General features: G+C 31.3%; 1 protein-coding gene and 1 long non-coding RNA gene across 2 annotated transcripts; both read left to right on the forward strand.

The window, feature by feature from the left end:
- Positions 1 to 8,923: 8,923 nt before the first annotated feature.
- On the forward strand, positions 8,924 to 12,362 carry LOC142549794 (two-pore potassium channel 3-like). Its single transcript, XM_075658949.1, has 2 exons — positions 8,924 to 10,368; positions 11,546 to 12,362. The coding sequence occupies exons 1-2, from the start codon at positions 9,191 to 9,193 to the stop codon at positions 11,691 to 11,693; spliced, it is 1,326 nt and encodes a 441-aa protein (XP_075515064.1). The 5' UTR covers positions 8,924 to 9,190; the 3' UTR covers positions 11,694 to 12,362.
- A 4,328-nt stretch (positions 12,363 to 16,690) lies between these two features.
- Positions 16,691 to 17,201, forward strand: LOC142549797 (uncharacterized). Its single transcript, XR_012821255.1, has 2 exons — positions 16,691 to 16,802; positions 16,895 to 17,201. It is a non-coding gene; the product is annotated as an uncharacterized LOC142549797 (long non-coding RNA).
- Positions 17,202 to 17,433: the final 232 nt, after the last annotated feature.

The raw sequence follows: 17,433 nt of genomic DNA on the forward strand, positions 1-17,433 counted from the left end.
TTTTTAACACGAGATAAGAACTCTAGACCAGAAAGATTTTTTAAACACAAGATAAGAAGAATTCTAATAAGGCTCTAATATTATATTAATAATTATATATGTAGTGTAATTTTTTCAATCGAGAAAAAAAAAAGTATTTTCGGTTTATAAAAAAAAATACGAGATGATAATCTGTAATAAATAAAAAGATAACATTTTGTAATTCGAGATAAATAGTATTTTTGATTTATCAAAAAACATAATATGATATCAAATTTAGTTATTATAATATTATATATATATATATATATATATATATATATATATATAAAAAAGAGATTAGCAAAATTAATTTATTTTTCTTAGATTTGATACGTCATAGCTATAATATATCTACTTAAAACTTAATAAATGAACGACCGATTGAAGTAGGACTACATAGGTAATTTGTATAATAATAAAATTTCACATGCTCCAATTATAATTATATTTTAAAATAAGCATTAAAGGTTATGAAAAACATATACTTATTTTAACATGATTATAATAATTTATTAAGTAATTTTAAATAAAATTATATTGTTTTTATTAATTGAGTTATTATTTTGGTATAACTTTAAATAAGAAGGATTCTTTTTAACACAAGATAAGAAAAACTCTAGATAAGAATGATTTGTTTAACACAAGATAAGAAGGATTCTATTAAGACTCTATTATTATATTAATAATTATATATATAGTGTAATACTTTTAAATGTATTCAACAAAAATACACATGAATTTTCTCTACAAGTTTGCATAAACGCGTTTCGAAATTCGGAGAAGGATAGGGATTTGGAGGTTGGCTGGATATTCATTCAAAGTCGAAACTCCTTAAATCAAAATTTGATAGGTAATCTTTAATGTTCGTACATTCTATTAAACATATTTGTGTTGAATAGAGTCGATGAATTGAATGAAAAACATGGTGAAATCAAACCATCGACTTTTGTAACCCAAGGTTCCATTGCTTTTAAATAATTATATTTATTTCATTTTCCAGACATTTTGAATTAAGAACCCGTTCGATTTGTGTACCATGCCAAAATATTATATTTCAATCACAATGTGGTAGACAAATATCTATCAATTTCTATTATTTCCAATATACTTATTATTTATTTAAATTATTACTGTTGTTTAATATATTTCTTTCTCAACATTTTTTGTGTCATGCCAATTATAGAGTACAAAATAATATAGCTCAAATGGACACCTTGCACATATGTCCTATCATCTCGTTGCAACCGAGTCAAAACAATGTTTCCATAAAAGTTAAAGTAGAACGACAGAGAAACCAAATACCCGTCAAATCAAATTCGAAGCCTATTAGAAAGCTGATATTTGTGGACGAAGAGGTAATTTCTTCCATATTCATGTATATTTTAAATTGTTGTTAAAATAATAAAAATAAACATTTTCCGTTTTCATTGAAGGGAACAAAAATACATGGAATAATGTTCTCGAACACAATAGATTTTTTTCAAGATCAATTGAAGATAAACAAAACTTACATCATCTCCGATCAGATTATTCAAGAAGTCAACAATAACTATCCGAATGTTAACAAACGGATAGAACTGATTTTCCAAACAAAGACGACAATTGACGAACTACAAACTCAATTCACTTGTTCCAATATGACTTCTGGATTTACACTGTTCAATGATGCGAGGAGAGAATCACATACTAATGAAGATATAGGTATCGGTTTATGCGAACAATAAAAAGTTTCTAGATTTATGTAATGAAATTATCAAATGCTGTAAAAATTTTGCAGATATAATTGATGTCCTGAAGGCAGTTCGACAGCTTAATAAATTTCACAAAAAAGATATGAACAACATCAGATATAGAAGAGAGATAGTACTTATAATCATTTGTGAGTATTTATTCTATCTATATGTCTTTATTAAAAAAAATGCAAGCTCATATTTTTCGAAGCATTATTTTAGTATTAAAATGTTACGACATATGATTTAATACATATAGTTATAATGATTTCAACTATTTGTTCCTCTACTTAAAGGCTAGATACTATAACAATTACTTTATGGGATGATCTTGCTATTAACGAAGGACTATTTTTACAAGAGATAGAGATGGATAAACCGGTTATAACTTTCTGTAACTTGAAAAGACATATCTTTGAAGGTAAAATTTTTTAAATTTCATAATACATATTTCCAATAATTATTCATTAGCATTACTGACCACTTCTCCTTGTGACTGATAATAGGAAAGTTTCAACTCAAATCAACAACAACAATGTTCACAAATCCATCTTGCATGGAAAAAGAAACATTAAATATATGGTATGATTATTTTCGATTGTTTTTAACAAAACTATAATATTGATATTTATTCTTTTCATTATTCAAGTTTGTAAATATCTTTATGTTAATCATTCTACTACAGGCTAGGTAACAACATCAAAGATAGAAGTCTAGAAGAATTATGCATGACACATCAAATTAAAGATGCTGAAGAAATTACTTTGAGGTAAATTCTCAATCAGATTAATATTCTGCCAAAGATTACGTAACATTTATTATTCAATTTATTTTTATTACTTCACGATTTTTTTTTTCTAATGTTTACTCAATGGAGAACTTATTTTATAAATGATATTTATAAAACATGAGATAAGGGAATCACAATTTGATATTTAATTTGACTTGATGTATCTCACTTATTAACAAATACTGAACAAATTCTATTGCTTCAATGCATACATACATGAGATAGAAAATAAGGCGAATCCATGGTACGAAGCATTTAGTAATTGCTCAAAATCAGTCAACAAAACAATGAAAACCCGGAGCTGTAATAACTGCATAGACTTCAATATCAATATTGTGTCAAAGTAAAATTACATTTAAATATTATATTTATAAGTTTACATGAGTTGATAACAATACCTTACATTAAATTGTTATTGTAGATATAGAATAACGATGAGCGTAAATGATGGTACTGACACTGCAAGGGTTACATTGTTCGGGAATGTCGCAAATGTTTTTATTGGCTGCAGCGTTGAAGATTATATCGATTCCATTACAAAGGTATACAAATAATGATTTTTACAAAGAATATATATATATTTACCAATTACTAATAAAATATTCTTTATCTATAGGATGGCAACACTTCAATATACTACAAGCATTTAGAGACACCAAATAGAGAAGAATATACATTTCTTCTCAAAATGGACAACTCGGTTGAAATAAAAGACGGAACATTAGCATTTGTAATTGAAGGCATTCAAAATCCAAGCACAAATTTCAACAACAACAACGATGCAAGCAAAAAGAGATCAGTAGATTTCGAACAAGAAGAAATTATAAAGAAAAGAGGATGTCCAACAAATATCATTAACGATATTGGCAAAAATATAATAGAAGACGACGACATTACAAGGATGGAGATTAAGGATGATGAAATTATTGCTTCTCTCGCAAGGAAAGGTTTTCAACATAAAAAAATTCAAAAAAAGAGAGGTCGTCCAAGAAAAGAATCATCAAAGAATAAAGATATGAAAATGCATATAATTGATGGCAACAATCTCACAAGAATTCTTATTGAAGATGATGATGATGTTGCTTCTTTCACCAAGAAGAAATGACAAATAACAAAGGAAAAAATCGTGAAAGATAGAAAAGTCAAAAATGTAAAATAAGATAAGATTGACACAATTATTTGATTTAAGATTTTAAATGCATTATCTACATTATATTTTATTTTTCTTAAATTAAATAAATAGTGGTAAAATAATGTGATCAACACTATGGATTATATTTTTTCTTTATCTCATATTTATTTTAATAATTTTGTTACGACATCAATTCTATGTTATATTTTTAAGATTGATTACTAATATATTTTGCAACAATTATAAATTCATTTACATTTTAAATACACAACAATTTTTGAACAAATAACATTTTCACTTTATAATACATGTTGTATAAATTATATTACATTATTTTTTACTGTCTGACCAAATAAAATAGATGAAAATCATTAATTAGTTTCAAACTACTAATCTCTTCTTAACTCATTTATTTATCAACATTTATCAACAATCGAGGTGTGTTCTCACGTGCAACGCACGTGTCTTTTCCTAGTTCATAAAAAATATCGAACTGATGACAAACTCCGATATTAACTGCAAACACATAAATACGTACAAACATTCAAATTTTAATAGTCGTTAGTATATTTTAATTTAAGATAAAGTTGTTGGCACTTGTGTACTATAAGGATCTCACACAAAAAGCAAAGACTAACTAGCTTACTTTATATTGTTCCAATAATTCACATATGTAATATCGAACCGACAACATTCACTCTGATATTAACTATAAATACAAATATATACAGACATTCAAATTTTAATAGTAGTGAATATAATTTTAATTTATAATAAAATTATCGGCCTTTGTCTTCTATCACGATCCCACACAAAAAGCAAGACTAGCTGCCTAGCTAACTTACTTTATATACATTGTCCCAATAATTCACAATGGTGATAGTAAAATGAACAAGACATTTAGGTATACAACTCTCTCAATAATGTGCTACGGATTCAGTGAACACAGATAAGTTTTTGACGGAAGATTTTCAAGATTATATACATTTGATTGAATCCATTCGAGGTCCAAAAAAAACGAGTGAAAGAACAGCCCATTATTGTCTTTCCAAAATCAGAAAGTGTCAATTGTTCTTGATTTTGACCATATAAATGAGACATAGGTTTTGATACCCTGCACACTCTTTTCATGCACACCTGTGGGCGCCTGCCTACGTGGCACGCCCACAACCACACAAAATTTTTTGTTTTTTTTAAAAAAAAGCTGACCAATCATGCACCGCCACGTAGGCGGTGCTCATGATATACCCTGCGCACCTGGTGTGCAGGGTAACAAATTCATATATAGGTTCAGTTCAACAATAATTTCATACATTTTATAAGGTCAGAATGAGTCACCTTCGATATTACATATCAAAATAATTTTAAATGAAAAAATAAATCCCTATTTTGGCATTATGGAACTTGTGAAATAACTTCTAATATAAACGTAGGCATCCTCAAAATCGGAGGGTCGATTTGATTTTGTTTTCAATATTTTTATAGCTTTGCTTTGAAAAATAAATAAATCTTTTAAAGTATATTAAGGGGCGGAGCTAAACATTTTTATTTGGGGGGTGAAAATAAAATTATCAAAATAACAATTTGAATAAGAGGTGCAAAGAAAATATTGTTTACTTGATATATTTATTCATATGCAAAAGAAAAATTTAAATAAGCATTCATTAATTAAATACAACATTTGATTTTTTTTTAAAAAAAGAAAAGGAAGTTATTCAAGAAGATCATAAATTTCATACTAAATCCTAAAATATAAATTAAAGTTTATTATAAATCTAGTTTTTAAAGTTCATGAAATAAAAATAAAAAATGAGATATCTCAAAACATGAAGAAAAAAAAAGGTAGTAATATTCTTAGCATAAAAAGTAATATTTTTTCATAGATGATCCAAATAAGATATCCGTCTCACAAAATACGACTCGTGAGACCGTCTCACACAAATTTTTGCCTAAATTCTTAGGCCTTTCATTGACATAAATAGGAACATACCTCAAATACCCCCTATTTACTTAATTTAATTAATTTTTTTAAATTCAGATTTCGTTTTGTTTAGTGTGTTTAAAAGTTTTTAAATTTATTAATTGTTTAAACAAACTTATTAAAAACCATAAAAATTTAAACATGATTTTAAATTTTATTTATAATATTTTATAACAAAATAGTTATTAAAAAAATGAATTGTACACGCACACTATATGCATAAAAAAATTATTTTACATGCACGCCACTCTTGCAAAAAACACTAGCTATATAATATAGGCAGCAATGGTTTCTGGTTTGGATTTTGAAATTATGGCAAATTCGATCAAAAAAATTAATGAATAAATTTCTGTTTAGTATTCACCCGATGGAATTAAAGCGGGATTATGTCCCCCCTAGGTTTGGAATGTGGAAGATTAACATTTTAACATTGCTTGGGTTGGGCTTTCAAAAGTTGATACTTCAGCCCAATTATAAATGAAAATAGGCCATCAAGATAGAGGTTTACAAGAGACTCATACCGACCCAACATTAGTGAATTGGACTAGGATACAATTCCATGAGTTTGGGAGGGTGATATTATAATTTTTGAAATAATTATACATAAAATTTCAATTTGTTTTCCATTTGAAATGAAGTGAATTTGCCTGCGGTTCTACTGAGTCAGCTCCATTTTCTCGGTTTGTGCCCGTCTAACATGATGCGTGCACGTCGGTACATTCGAGTCACCTCTTGTTTTGGCATTATAAAGTTGAAGGGGATTCGAACTCATCGCTAAAGGGCATCGACTAACATAACTTACCATGGCTAGTCAGGTTAATCGTTTGATTTGGTGGGAAGGAATGTTCCGTTTGTGAAACACATCCGATGGACATTTGTGCTTGGATCCCTACGGAAAAGTTGGTCTCTTATAAAACAATGAGAAACACACATGATTCAATGACAGAGGAAAATGGATCTACAGCCATTATTGAGTTTCATAAACAATCAAATTGGTGATATCAAGTTTGGTAAAAACTTGTGTGAGATAGATCTTTTATTTGGGTCATCTATGAAAAATATTACTTTTTATGCTAAGAATATTACTTTTTATTGTGAATATCGGTAGGGTTGATCCGTCTCACGAATAAATATATGAAAGATAATATTATAATTTCATATCGATTGTTTGAGTTATCTGAGATAAATGATCAATAAATAAAATTACAACCAAACATTTGATGGGCAAGACAACCAATTAACCTGGAAAATGATTTGTTTAGAGATTGAGTAATACAAGCTAAACAATATTTGTTTATGGCATAATTTGCAGCTGTTATAAGAAATAGACTAGAAAATTTTATGAAAGGTACCATAAATTGACCTCTGCGTATTGACAATGAAATAGATGCGTAACGATTTAACCTTTTTTTTTTTTATTTGCTATTTAGCGTAAATTACCAAAAAAAGAGAGAAAAGAAAACGACATTTACCTAAGAAGATCTAACCAATAACAAATGATTAGTTGTAAAACACTACATAATTATTTCTTTCTCTAGTCTCCGGTAAGAAATATTTTTAATATAAAAATAATATTTTTTATGGAAGGAGTCAAACTAGATATTCGTCTTATAAAAGTTTTTGTGTTCTTGCTAAATATCACACTTGTATATTTTCATGATAAGACATGTGTGACGTTACTTCGATTACTGATGAAGTGACCCACAAAATAAAATAAGACAAATCCTTCCCAATGGTCGTAGTCACCATCGTCAGTTTTACTTTAACCGTTTTTTTAATGAACTAGTAAAAAAATAAAATGAATTTTTAAGAATTTATTGTGAGAATTTTGAAAAATGAAGAAATCGATAATGAATAAAAAAAGAGAGAGAATAAAACAGACAATCGACGTCGAATAAGGCAGTGTTTGTTTGTCGTCGGATATTAAAGGGGAGAGTAAGAACATAGAGTAATAGAGATGAGGAAAATTATGGCGTGTTTGGTTGGGCCATCTCGAATGCAATTATATAATGTATAAACAGAGATGAAGAAAATTATGACTTGTTTGGTTGGGTCCACTCGAATGCAATAAAATATATATATATATTGGTGATATCCCATAAGAGGCCGGATCATGGATGATCCGGGATATTAAATTGATAGCCCAAATCAAGTGAAATCTGCAAGAAGAGTTCATCAGAGGTCGGGAGATCAATGTCCGGAATATCTTCTTTCCGGGTTGTCAGAAGCCCGGGCTCTCGTACAAGTTCACGGAAGCTTTTTTACCGGCGTTACCTCGAAAATAGCACTGCATTCAAGTGCGTAAGTATGAGATACTCTATCTTACAGAGGTATGGTGTCAGAAAAGTTGCCAGAAATAGGACATATGTGGATCTTGTCATAATTAGTAAGTTGACGCTGAAAATAAGGTAAATATTATATCTTTTTCTATAAATAGTAGATATATTTTACATAAGTGAGGGGAGGGCATTTTCATTGATTCTAAGCTTTTGGCAGTCACGTATATTCACCCATATACAACCATTTTATCCATTTATCTTCACTGACTTATGATCGGAGCGCCCATTTACGAGTTCATTTTCTTATTTGTTTGCAGATTACGGTTGAAGTAATAGTCATCAAGATATATCCCTTGCTCATTTTCCCAAACAAAACTCTTATCCGATTCAGTGGATTGCCCCGACCCAACTCCTCTAATTCACACGGATCACATCATATATAAATATATATATATGTATATATTGAGTGGAAAAGCAAGAATATTATGCGGACAAAATCTTTTGATAGTTCGACTCTTCCTTCTGTTTTTTTCTTCATTTTCTTTTTACACGGTTATTTGATAATCTATGAGACTCTATATTTTAAATCAATGGTTGAAAACAAAAATTATCTGTTAGTTTATTTTTAGTCCATCAAATATTTGATATGTTTCATTATTTTTTTTCCAAATAAAATACAATTTTCTATTTTTGTAAACTATTTTTTTCCATATATCATTGAAAAAATAGTTTACAAAAATGAGAATTGTATTTTTTACTTATTTGTGATTTTGATATTTTAACTTTTCATATTTCAGTTTTACTCCGTTTTTCATTTTTAATTATTTTTTATGTGGCAGCAATGTTAGCACAGCACACACAGAACCCAATTAAACGACACCAAAGTCAATCAACATAAGCCCCTTTCTGTTAAAAAAAAAAACATTCCGAGCATAATTACGTGGTTCAATGTGAATCCTTTTCCTTATTGCACAACAGCCCCTTATATAGTTATAACTTTAATTTCTGTCAAGCTCAATCGCAATTGCTTTCCAGTTCATCCTTCCACGATCCATCGTGGAACTGCAGCAAAGATTTCTCTTTTTGTAATCTGTGCTCAACAAATTTCTCCTTTCTTATGTGTAAGTTCCACAGGTGCCAGTAGAATCACCTGGGAAACTTTGGAATATTCGGGCAGCTGTCAGCCACCCCTGCCACACAACAGGCCAGGCGTAAAACCCGGAATCTTGGAATATTCCGGCCACCCTGAATTTGCATATGGAAAAGGAGCCGCTCCTCCCTTCTCTCGACCAAAGAAGATTAACCCAACCACCACCACCAATAACACTCTGCCCTTTGCCTGAAGACAGTGAAATTACAATTACTATTCCACCTTTGTCCATTACACCTTCGACCAAAGAACTCAAAGACATGCTCATTTTTGGCTCCCCCTCATCTTCGTTGGGTTGTCTTAACGATTCTCCGTCTTCAAATCTTCTTGATGCCTTAACTTTATCCCTTTCCTCCCCAAAACCTTCACTTTCCAATCCTGATTATGCAAGATCAACTGTTGATGGGGAAAGATCAAATCTTGACGCAGATAATCAGCAATCTTGGCTGATTGATCCCGATTACCCATTTTCAAAGAGCAATCTTCACAGGTCCAAGACTGCACCGGCCATGGCTACTATTAATGAAATCGATCATTCTTCAGGTTCGAAGCCACCCCAATTTGGTAACTCATCAATTATAAGACAGGGTTTTGTTCTCTTGATTATATACTTGAGTCTTGGTGTGATTATGTACTCTTTGAGTAAGGACAAGTTCAAAGGAACTGAGACACACCCTGTTGTTGATGCTCTGTATTTTTGCGTTGTGACTATGTGTACGATTGGTTATGGTGATATAACTCCTGATAGTACTGTGACTAAGTTGTTCTCTATCACATTTGTGCTTGTGGGATTTGGCTTCGTAGATATTTTGTTGACCGGGGTGCTTAGTTTTGTGCTTGATTTGCAAGAGAATTATCTTTTGAAGACTATTAAGAGTAGAGGAGCCCATGACCCAGGATCTTACATAATAGATGTTAAAAAGGGGAGGATGAGGATTCGGATGAAGGTTTCGTTGGCCTTAGGAGTTGTGGTTCTTTGTATTGGAACTGGCGTCGCCTTTATGCATTTCGTTGAGAGGCTGGATTGGGTGGATTCGTTCTATTTGTCTGTTATGTCAGTCACGACTGTTGGATACGGTGACAGGGCATTCAATTCTTTATGTGGTCGAGTTTTTGCATCAATTTGGTTGCTGTTGTCGACAGTTGCAGTTGCTAGAGCTTTTCTTTACTTGGCTGAAGCAAGAGTTGACAAGCGAAATAGAAGTATGGCGAAGTGGGTGCTTGGACAAGATATGACTGTAGCTCAGTTTCTAGCTGCTGACATTGATAACCACGGTTTCGTAACGTAAGCTTTTTTTAACTTTGCTCGTTCTGAAGTTATTTTTCGGTCTAAAATTATTACTGTTGTTGAAGCAAGATCAGCTTCCATGGGACACTTCTGATTGCATTCAATAGAAGTTTGAATATCAACAATAGTACCGCTAAGTGGTTTTCTAACCACAATTTTGGCAGCTTCATGCATTTCTTAATGTTTTTGAGTGCATAAAGATTGGAAAGAATTTACTCTCTTTATTTAATGAAAATGGAAGTAAATACTGTACAACATTTTTCTCTTGAAACGTGACATTTATGATATGCATTTAAGCTTCCATACTTACATTGTCAGTTTGCATTATTTTAGTTACCTCTCCATGTGTTAACTAATTTGCTATTACATCTTGAGCATGATAAATTCTTCATTAGTTGACAACTTTAGTGTCACGCATTGTGTTGATGACATCGACCTCAAGAAAATGCTTGTGTGTTGTTTCGTAAGGATGAGAATGGGAGTTTCTTAGAGCAACATATGTACTAAAAGGTTATAAAGTCGAACATATTTCCTATTCTAGAAGAGTATAATGGGAATGGTGCAGGAATGCCAACATATCTGAGAATATACTAGAAAGTTATTTATTTATTTTTATTTTTTTTGCTTCTAGTATGGCCTGCTCCAACACACACAAGCACTTACAATCTGGGTAAGTTTTCAACCACTGTTTTGATGTTTTACAATTGTATGATAATTCCCGTGCGTGACTTATACGCTTTTGGAACTGGACTCGGTTTGGATTATATATATTTTTCCCTTATGGGTTGTTCTGTCTGCTACTGCATGAATTAGTCTTTCAACTGTTCTATTTTTTATTTGTGTCTATCCACTGGCATCAAATTGGTAGGTCCACTCTTTTTCATAACTTGGGCAGCTGCCATACAAATTGGATGTGGATTATGGTTTCTCTTGTTATTTTACAATCATATTTAATATGGACATTGTTTGACTGGAAAAGAACTCATTAACTGTCCAAATTTGAATATAAGTTATCCTTCTTTCTTGATTCAGTGTCTCAGCCAATATATATATTTCCCACCACTTATGGCATACGAGCTTATGTTTTACGAGTGCAACTTCTTGTATAATTTCTCCTTTTATTCTATCTCGAAGAAAATGTACCATGTTAAACATTTCACATGTTATCTGGCAGCAAATCAGAGTTCATAGTATACAAACTTAAAGAGATGGGCAAAGTTTCCGAGAAGGACATTTTGCAGATTTCTAAACAGTTTGAACGGCTGGACTCTGGTAACTGTGGTAAGATCACTCTCGCTGATCTCATGGAAAACCATCACTGATTCGAAAGCATGGGAACTATTTGGTGGATTTCTACCAAAAGGACTCCCTTCTGCTGCTAACCAAGAAGAAGGTTGTCTTCGGCAGTGAGGTTCTATGAGATATTTCTTGGAACAAAGATGACAAGCGACTACACTTCAATCCTCCAAGTTCTATACAAACGCACTCGCACTCGCACAACAGTGACTTATAACTTAATAAGTATGCATGTCTTCTTTACATCAGGCACACTCTTGATGATAACACGTCTATGATAGCTTTACGCCTCAAAAAAATTCATGGAAAAGATATTAAGATACCATACTATTCTTTACTGGTTCATCCCCATGAGAATCGTGAACTGGCACAAGAAGTGGCGCTCATCGATCGAAAGTGACAAACTAATAGAGTTCTGTATGAATCTTGAAGTTGGCTGGAAATCTTGAACTATATTCGCATTTTACGTGGTTCGTGTATTTATATTGAATCGTTACTGCAGCAGCCTCTTTGGCACTTTGCCTATGTGATGGAGTACAGCATTTAGAGATTTTTCTTGATTGAAACCATGCCTTACAGTCAAGGCTCTGTTTGGTTCACATCGGCCTTTCTTTATAGTGTATCTACCAATGAAAATGTAAGAGGAACATACATACTTTCTCAACATAATTTCTTGGAAAAAAAATTTGCCTTGCTTTCGTTGAGTTTTACTATTTTGAACAGTATTATTTTAACCTTCAAAACTCGCTGCATTTAAAAATATTTTTTCTTTGAAAATTTTTTTCCCCTAAATATTCACACTTGGGAAATAATCAACATTTGTAACCCCGCATGGTGAGTGAATTTTGGTGTTATCACTCATATAAATGTGTCTTTGCAGGTTTACCTGAATTTCCAAAAGTCAATTGATGCTGAAAGATCATATGTGAGGGTGGAAATTTGACAACTTAAATTGTCAAAATCACAAAAAGATAAATATATGTTATGAAAATGGTAACTTTCTCAAAAACGAAATATATATATCATGCAATATCATAATTTATATTAAAATTATAATTATATAAATTATAAAAAATTTAATTATATCGACTTATAAAATATCTATTCTATCAACTTTATATGAGAGAAGATATACACAAATCTTTGCCTAATAAGATATTAAAGAGAGAATAAATGCATTGGATACAACGTAACAAATACAGCTTAAAAAGCTCAGTTCAATCTTCTTCAGCTGGGGTTTTTAAATTTTAATACACTGTAAAATATCAAACCATATGTAATAATTACTTCACAAACAACAAACGCGCATTCTTGACAAACACTGAATTGAAATGACGCGCAACATATAAATCACCCGCCCCGGATGATTCAACGTCTCGAGAGAGCAGCAGCGGACAGCAAGATCAGGAGTATGAGAACTACCATCCCTGCGAATGATCCGATCAGCGACCCTGAAATTCGCTCACAGAAGGAGTTGAACTGTTGGCATATGGCGAACCAATTTGTCCTTGTGTTCCCCTTGTGTGCTAAGTATACTATTCCTTTTCATTTAAATATTCCGTCATGGTTATCGTTGTTACATATTCTGAATATATACAAGAAATATATGTATATCTCTCTCTCTGTGTGTGTGTGTGTGATGGAATGAAAAAGGGATCTTACTGCGTCGAAGAAAATCAAGACAGCCCTACTCTTTTGTGCTCCACTTCTTACAATGTGGAAGATGGACAGTGTCAAAGAAAGAACAAGATACGCACTTACAATAGAATTCGCCACCACGAAAAACCTGCATAAATTAATTCATTAGGAAAACTATCAAGATTATATCCATCATCCATGCATGCACGTAAAAAAATCATTATCATAAATTACGCCAGATGAATCAATAAATAACGTACGTGAACATGGGAAGATCGTTGTATTTAGCCCGAAATTGAATGAACTGAGTGAAAAACGGAAGCGATTCATCAGTTGTCCCCATAGCAATAGCACTTGCTAAGGTTGCAATAAGCGCAACAATTCTCAGGATAAAATCTACAACAGCTGCTCCACGATTCATCCCAGTTCTTGGAGCTGAAGAGTCCTTCACACCGAGTTCGACCACGCCTTCCTTCATCTTTCTTGAGTATAAACGTTCCTAGTTTTTGGGAAAAAAAGGGTTCTTTTAGTAAATAAAAACTGTTGTAATATTCAATTGCAGTGCTCTATACTTTGCCTGATATGGGAATTTATATGTGTCGAAAAGATATAAGAACTGCGTAGCAGGTAAGATTTTGTGCAGAATATAATCTCGAAACAAAACGTGGATTAGTAAATAATTTACTTGCTAAAGCTGATACAGACCCATATTAAATTAAGTCACCTGCTGTACTTTTCCAACTCCATTATAAGAAGTTCCCAGATCTAAAAAGGAAAATGAAAAGGAAAAGATTTGGTCCATTACCTAAAATGGAAATAATTGGTTATTCTACACTTGATAAAGTTGTAATTTTAGTTTCGTAACTTGGTTTTTTTTGTTAGTACTAAAACTTGTCAATATTTGATTTTTATATAATAATTTCGATTTTTTTGGTTTTTTTTTCCGAAACCACTAAATTTATTTGACATCGATCCTACAATACGTGACACGTGTAAAGAGAGTAAAACTCAAATTACTTGAATTAAAATTAAAAGATATGAAAAAATAAAGCAATACGACCTCAATGATTCAAAATGAGAGGACAAAAGTTTGTCGTTTCCCTTAATTTTTGTTTATGTATATTTTAATGTGTACAATATAAGCTTTTTTTTGGGTCATATATGACACGTATGATAGAATCAATGTCAAATAAATTATCTTCGATGGATTTAGTGGTTTCTGACAAAAAAATGACGAAAACAAAAAAAATCCAAGTAAGTTACAATATGAAAACCAAACTTTGACAAGTTACATAACTAAAATCAAAACAATCCAACTTGCATGACTAAAATTTCAATTTTCACTTCTACTTCTACTTCTACTTCTACTTCTACTTCTACATATATGTGTTACATGAAAGTATGTGTGTGTGTATAATATATATATATAAACATAATACTTCTATATATATATTTGTTATCTATATATCTTATTATTTGATATGATAAGTATTTATTCAGACTTTGTAATTAAGGAAGAAATCAACTGATTGTTCACAAAAATGGAGGAGACATGCATAAATTGGTGAAAACTAGCTAATCCATGTATATTTGTTTGCGCGATGTTCATCTCTTTGACAAGGATAGTGCGTAATATATCACTTTTCTATTATTTTATTGTCGACAATCTGTACTTAAACCATTATATATTTCTTGCCAATCGCGAGTCGGGTTGGTGTATCAATCTGCCGTGAAAAGGCCATGACCACTTCTTAATAATTTTTTTTTAAAATAAATTGTTTATAACTTTATATATTGAGTTTTCTAAATATGTTAAAACCTCGACCCGGCCCGTAAAAATTTAAGAGTATATCTCTGTGATACGATCTCACGAATTTTTATCTGTGAGATGGGTCAATCCTACCGATATTCACAATAAAAATTAATACTTCTAGCATAAAAAGTAATACTTTTTCATGGATGACCCAAATAAGAGATAGTTTCACAAAATACGACCCGTGAGATCGTCTGACACAAATTTTTGCCAAAATTTAATGAGTTTTGGTTTGCTTATGTGAATATATTATATAATTGAAAAGCACAAATTACATCGTGGATTCATATTTAGTGAGCTTAATTTTGTGTTAGAATATTTGCGGCATATATTGGTGATGAATTCTTTCATAATTCTAGGTTGACAAGAAATGAGAAAATATTCATTCTAGTTTTGTAAGTTCGATTTGTTTTGTGTTTTAATTCTATATAATTTGTCAATTTTGATTTTTTCTTCAATAATCTGGTTTTTCTTTTGTTTTGTTCCTTTTTTCGTCCGCGTGACTCATATAATGAGAATAAAACATATATTATACACATCAAAATCTATCTAAACAAAAATAAAGAGAAACAACCAGTTATTTTCTTCTTATTTTGAAATGTTTTGTTTAGATTTTATTTTAATGTATGCAATATAGATTTATTTTCGTTGCATGAGCTTATGTAGGAAAACGTCAATGTCTAAAAAAAATTTGACAAAGTTATCGGATTTTGGCAAAAAAATGACCCAAAAAAAAAATCCAAATTAATGAATGAAACTGATAAGTTATACTGACTAAAACAAAAAATATATCGAGTTCCAATACTAAAATTGTAATTTTCCCACAAAACAATCATCATGTTGATGAACAATAATTGTCGTTGAATAGATATTGATCAATGTGTGGAGCTTAACTGATATACGATTTAGAATTATGTTATCAAATGACAAATACTATTGATTTTTATCATAAATATATTATACATAATTTATTATTTCATCTTTCGAATTAAACGGTTTAGTATAATAATAATAAAAAATGTGTGGGAGAAAATTCCAACATTCAAAATTTCGATTAAATCTACATTCTTCCACCAAAGTATTCACTTGTGACTTTTAATCACCCTGATCAAACAAATCATTGGGAGGTTTGATGAGTAGCTCATCACTTTAACAATATTTATACACAAAGTGAAATTCATCCATTTGTATTTTTTTTCTGTCAGATGCTGAATTGATCTGTATAATTAATCAGTTGCACTTCAAAATAAGCTAATTAAAATGTAGGACTGAGCGTTTGCCGTTTTACCAAAAACTATAGCCAGTGGTAATGATGAAACTCAAATATTTTTTTAAACCGCATAGCAGCTCAAACACCACAATTTGATCAGTCTACCAAGCAGAGACAATTATTACACCCAACATAAAAAATACAAAAGTAAGATGAGAAATGATGAATTTGTAAAATCCCTTACATTCTCATAATGCAAACCACAAACACGTTACTACAACCAACACGGCCGCACCAGCCCAAATCCTACTTAATACCACAAATCAAAACAAATAATAAACTTCTAATTTCATTACATTGGAAATATATAATTTTTCCTTCATAGAAGAAAAGTCAACTATAACAAGGAGAAAAAAGTCAATTCACCTAACAATTTAAAGATTCATGGCTCCCGAAGAGTGGACTTTCAGACAGGTTTTTTAAGTCTCAATTCTCCATCTTCCACTATTAGAACTCATGCCCACAAATTCCCCTCCCTTCTACTTCTGATCTTGATTGTAATCCAGGAGCCAGGGGAAAGAAATGGATCAAAACAAAAGCGCGTTTCTGATCGGAATCGTAGGTGCGGTAATTACGCTTTCTGCTTATTCTCAGACTTTAACGTCTCCCACACAGTGTATCACGGTTGGATCACTAGCTCTGATCTTTGGCCTTCTTGTTAGAGAAGGTATTCTCTCTGTTTGATGAGCTTCTTGTACCTTTGGAGGGTGGCGTCACTTTAGTTTTACTGTTTTTGTTCTACATTTTGTGCCTTTTCATTTCGATGTGATCGATCTTGGGATTTGTGGATGTCGATGATCTTTCACCACCAAATGCTGTGGTTCACGTTCTGTTACAACTTAGTTAGCATACATGTTGCAAGTCTTTGGTTTTTGTGCTGCAGAATATAACCAAGAATACTTCATTTGCTACGATGAATATTTAAAATTTTGGAGGATTTCTACCAAAGCCATGCTTGTATATTTTACAAGGAAAGTGCGTTGTTTGATTTTCTCTAGCGTCTCAATTAAATGGTCTTTAGTTTCTCTCTGTATAGGTGTCCATT

Source organism: Primulina tabacum, chromosome 6 (genome assembly GCF_025594145.1).
Source record: "Primulina tabacum isolate GXHZ01 chromosome 6, ASM2559414v2, whole genome shotgun sequence".
Lineage (NCBI taxonomy): Eukaryota > Viridiplantae > Streptophyta > Magnoliopsida > Lamiales > Gesneriaceae > Primulina > Primulina tabacum.

Bases quoted from the DNA above. Each gene is read 5' to 3' on its own strand.
- LOC142549794 (XM_075658949.1), top strand. From the start codon at position 9,191: ATGGAAAAGGAGCCGCTCCTCCCTTCTCTCGACCAAAGAAGATTAACC. The intron at 10,369-11,545 runs GTAAGCTTTTTT...GTTATCTGGCAG, and splicing joins GATAACCACGGTTTCGTAAC to CAAATCAGAGTTCATAGTAT.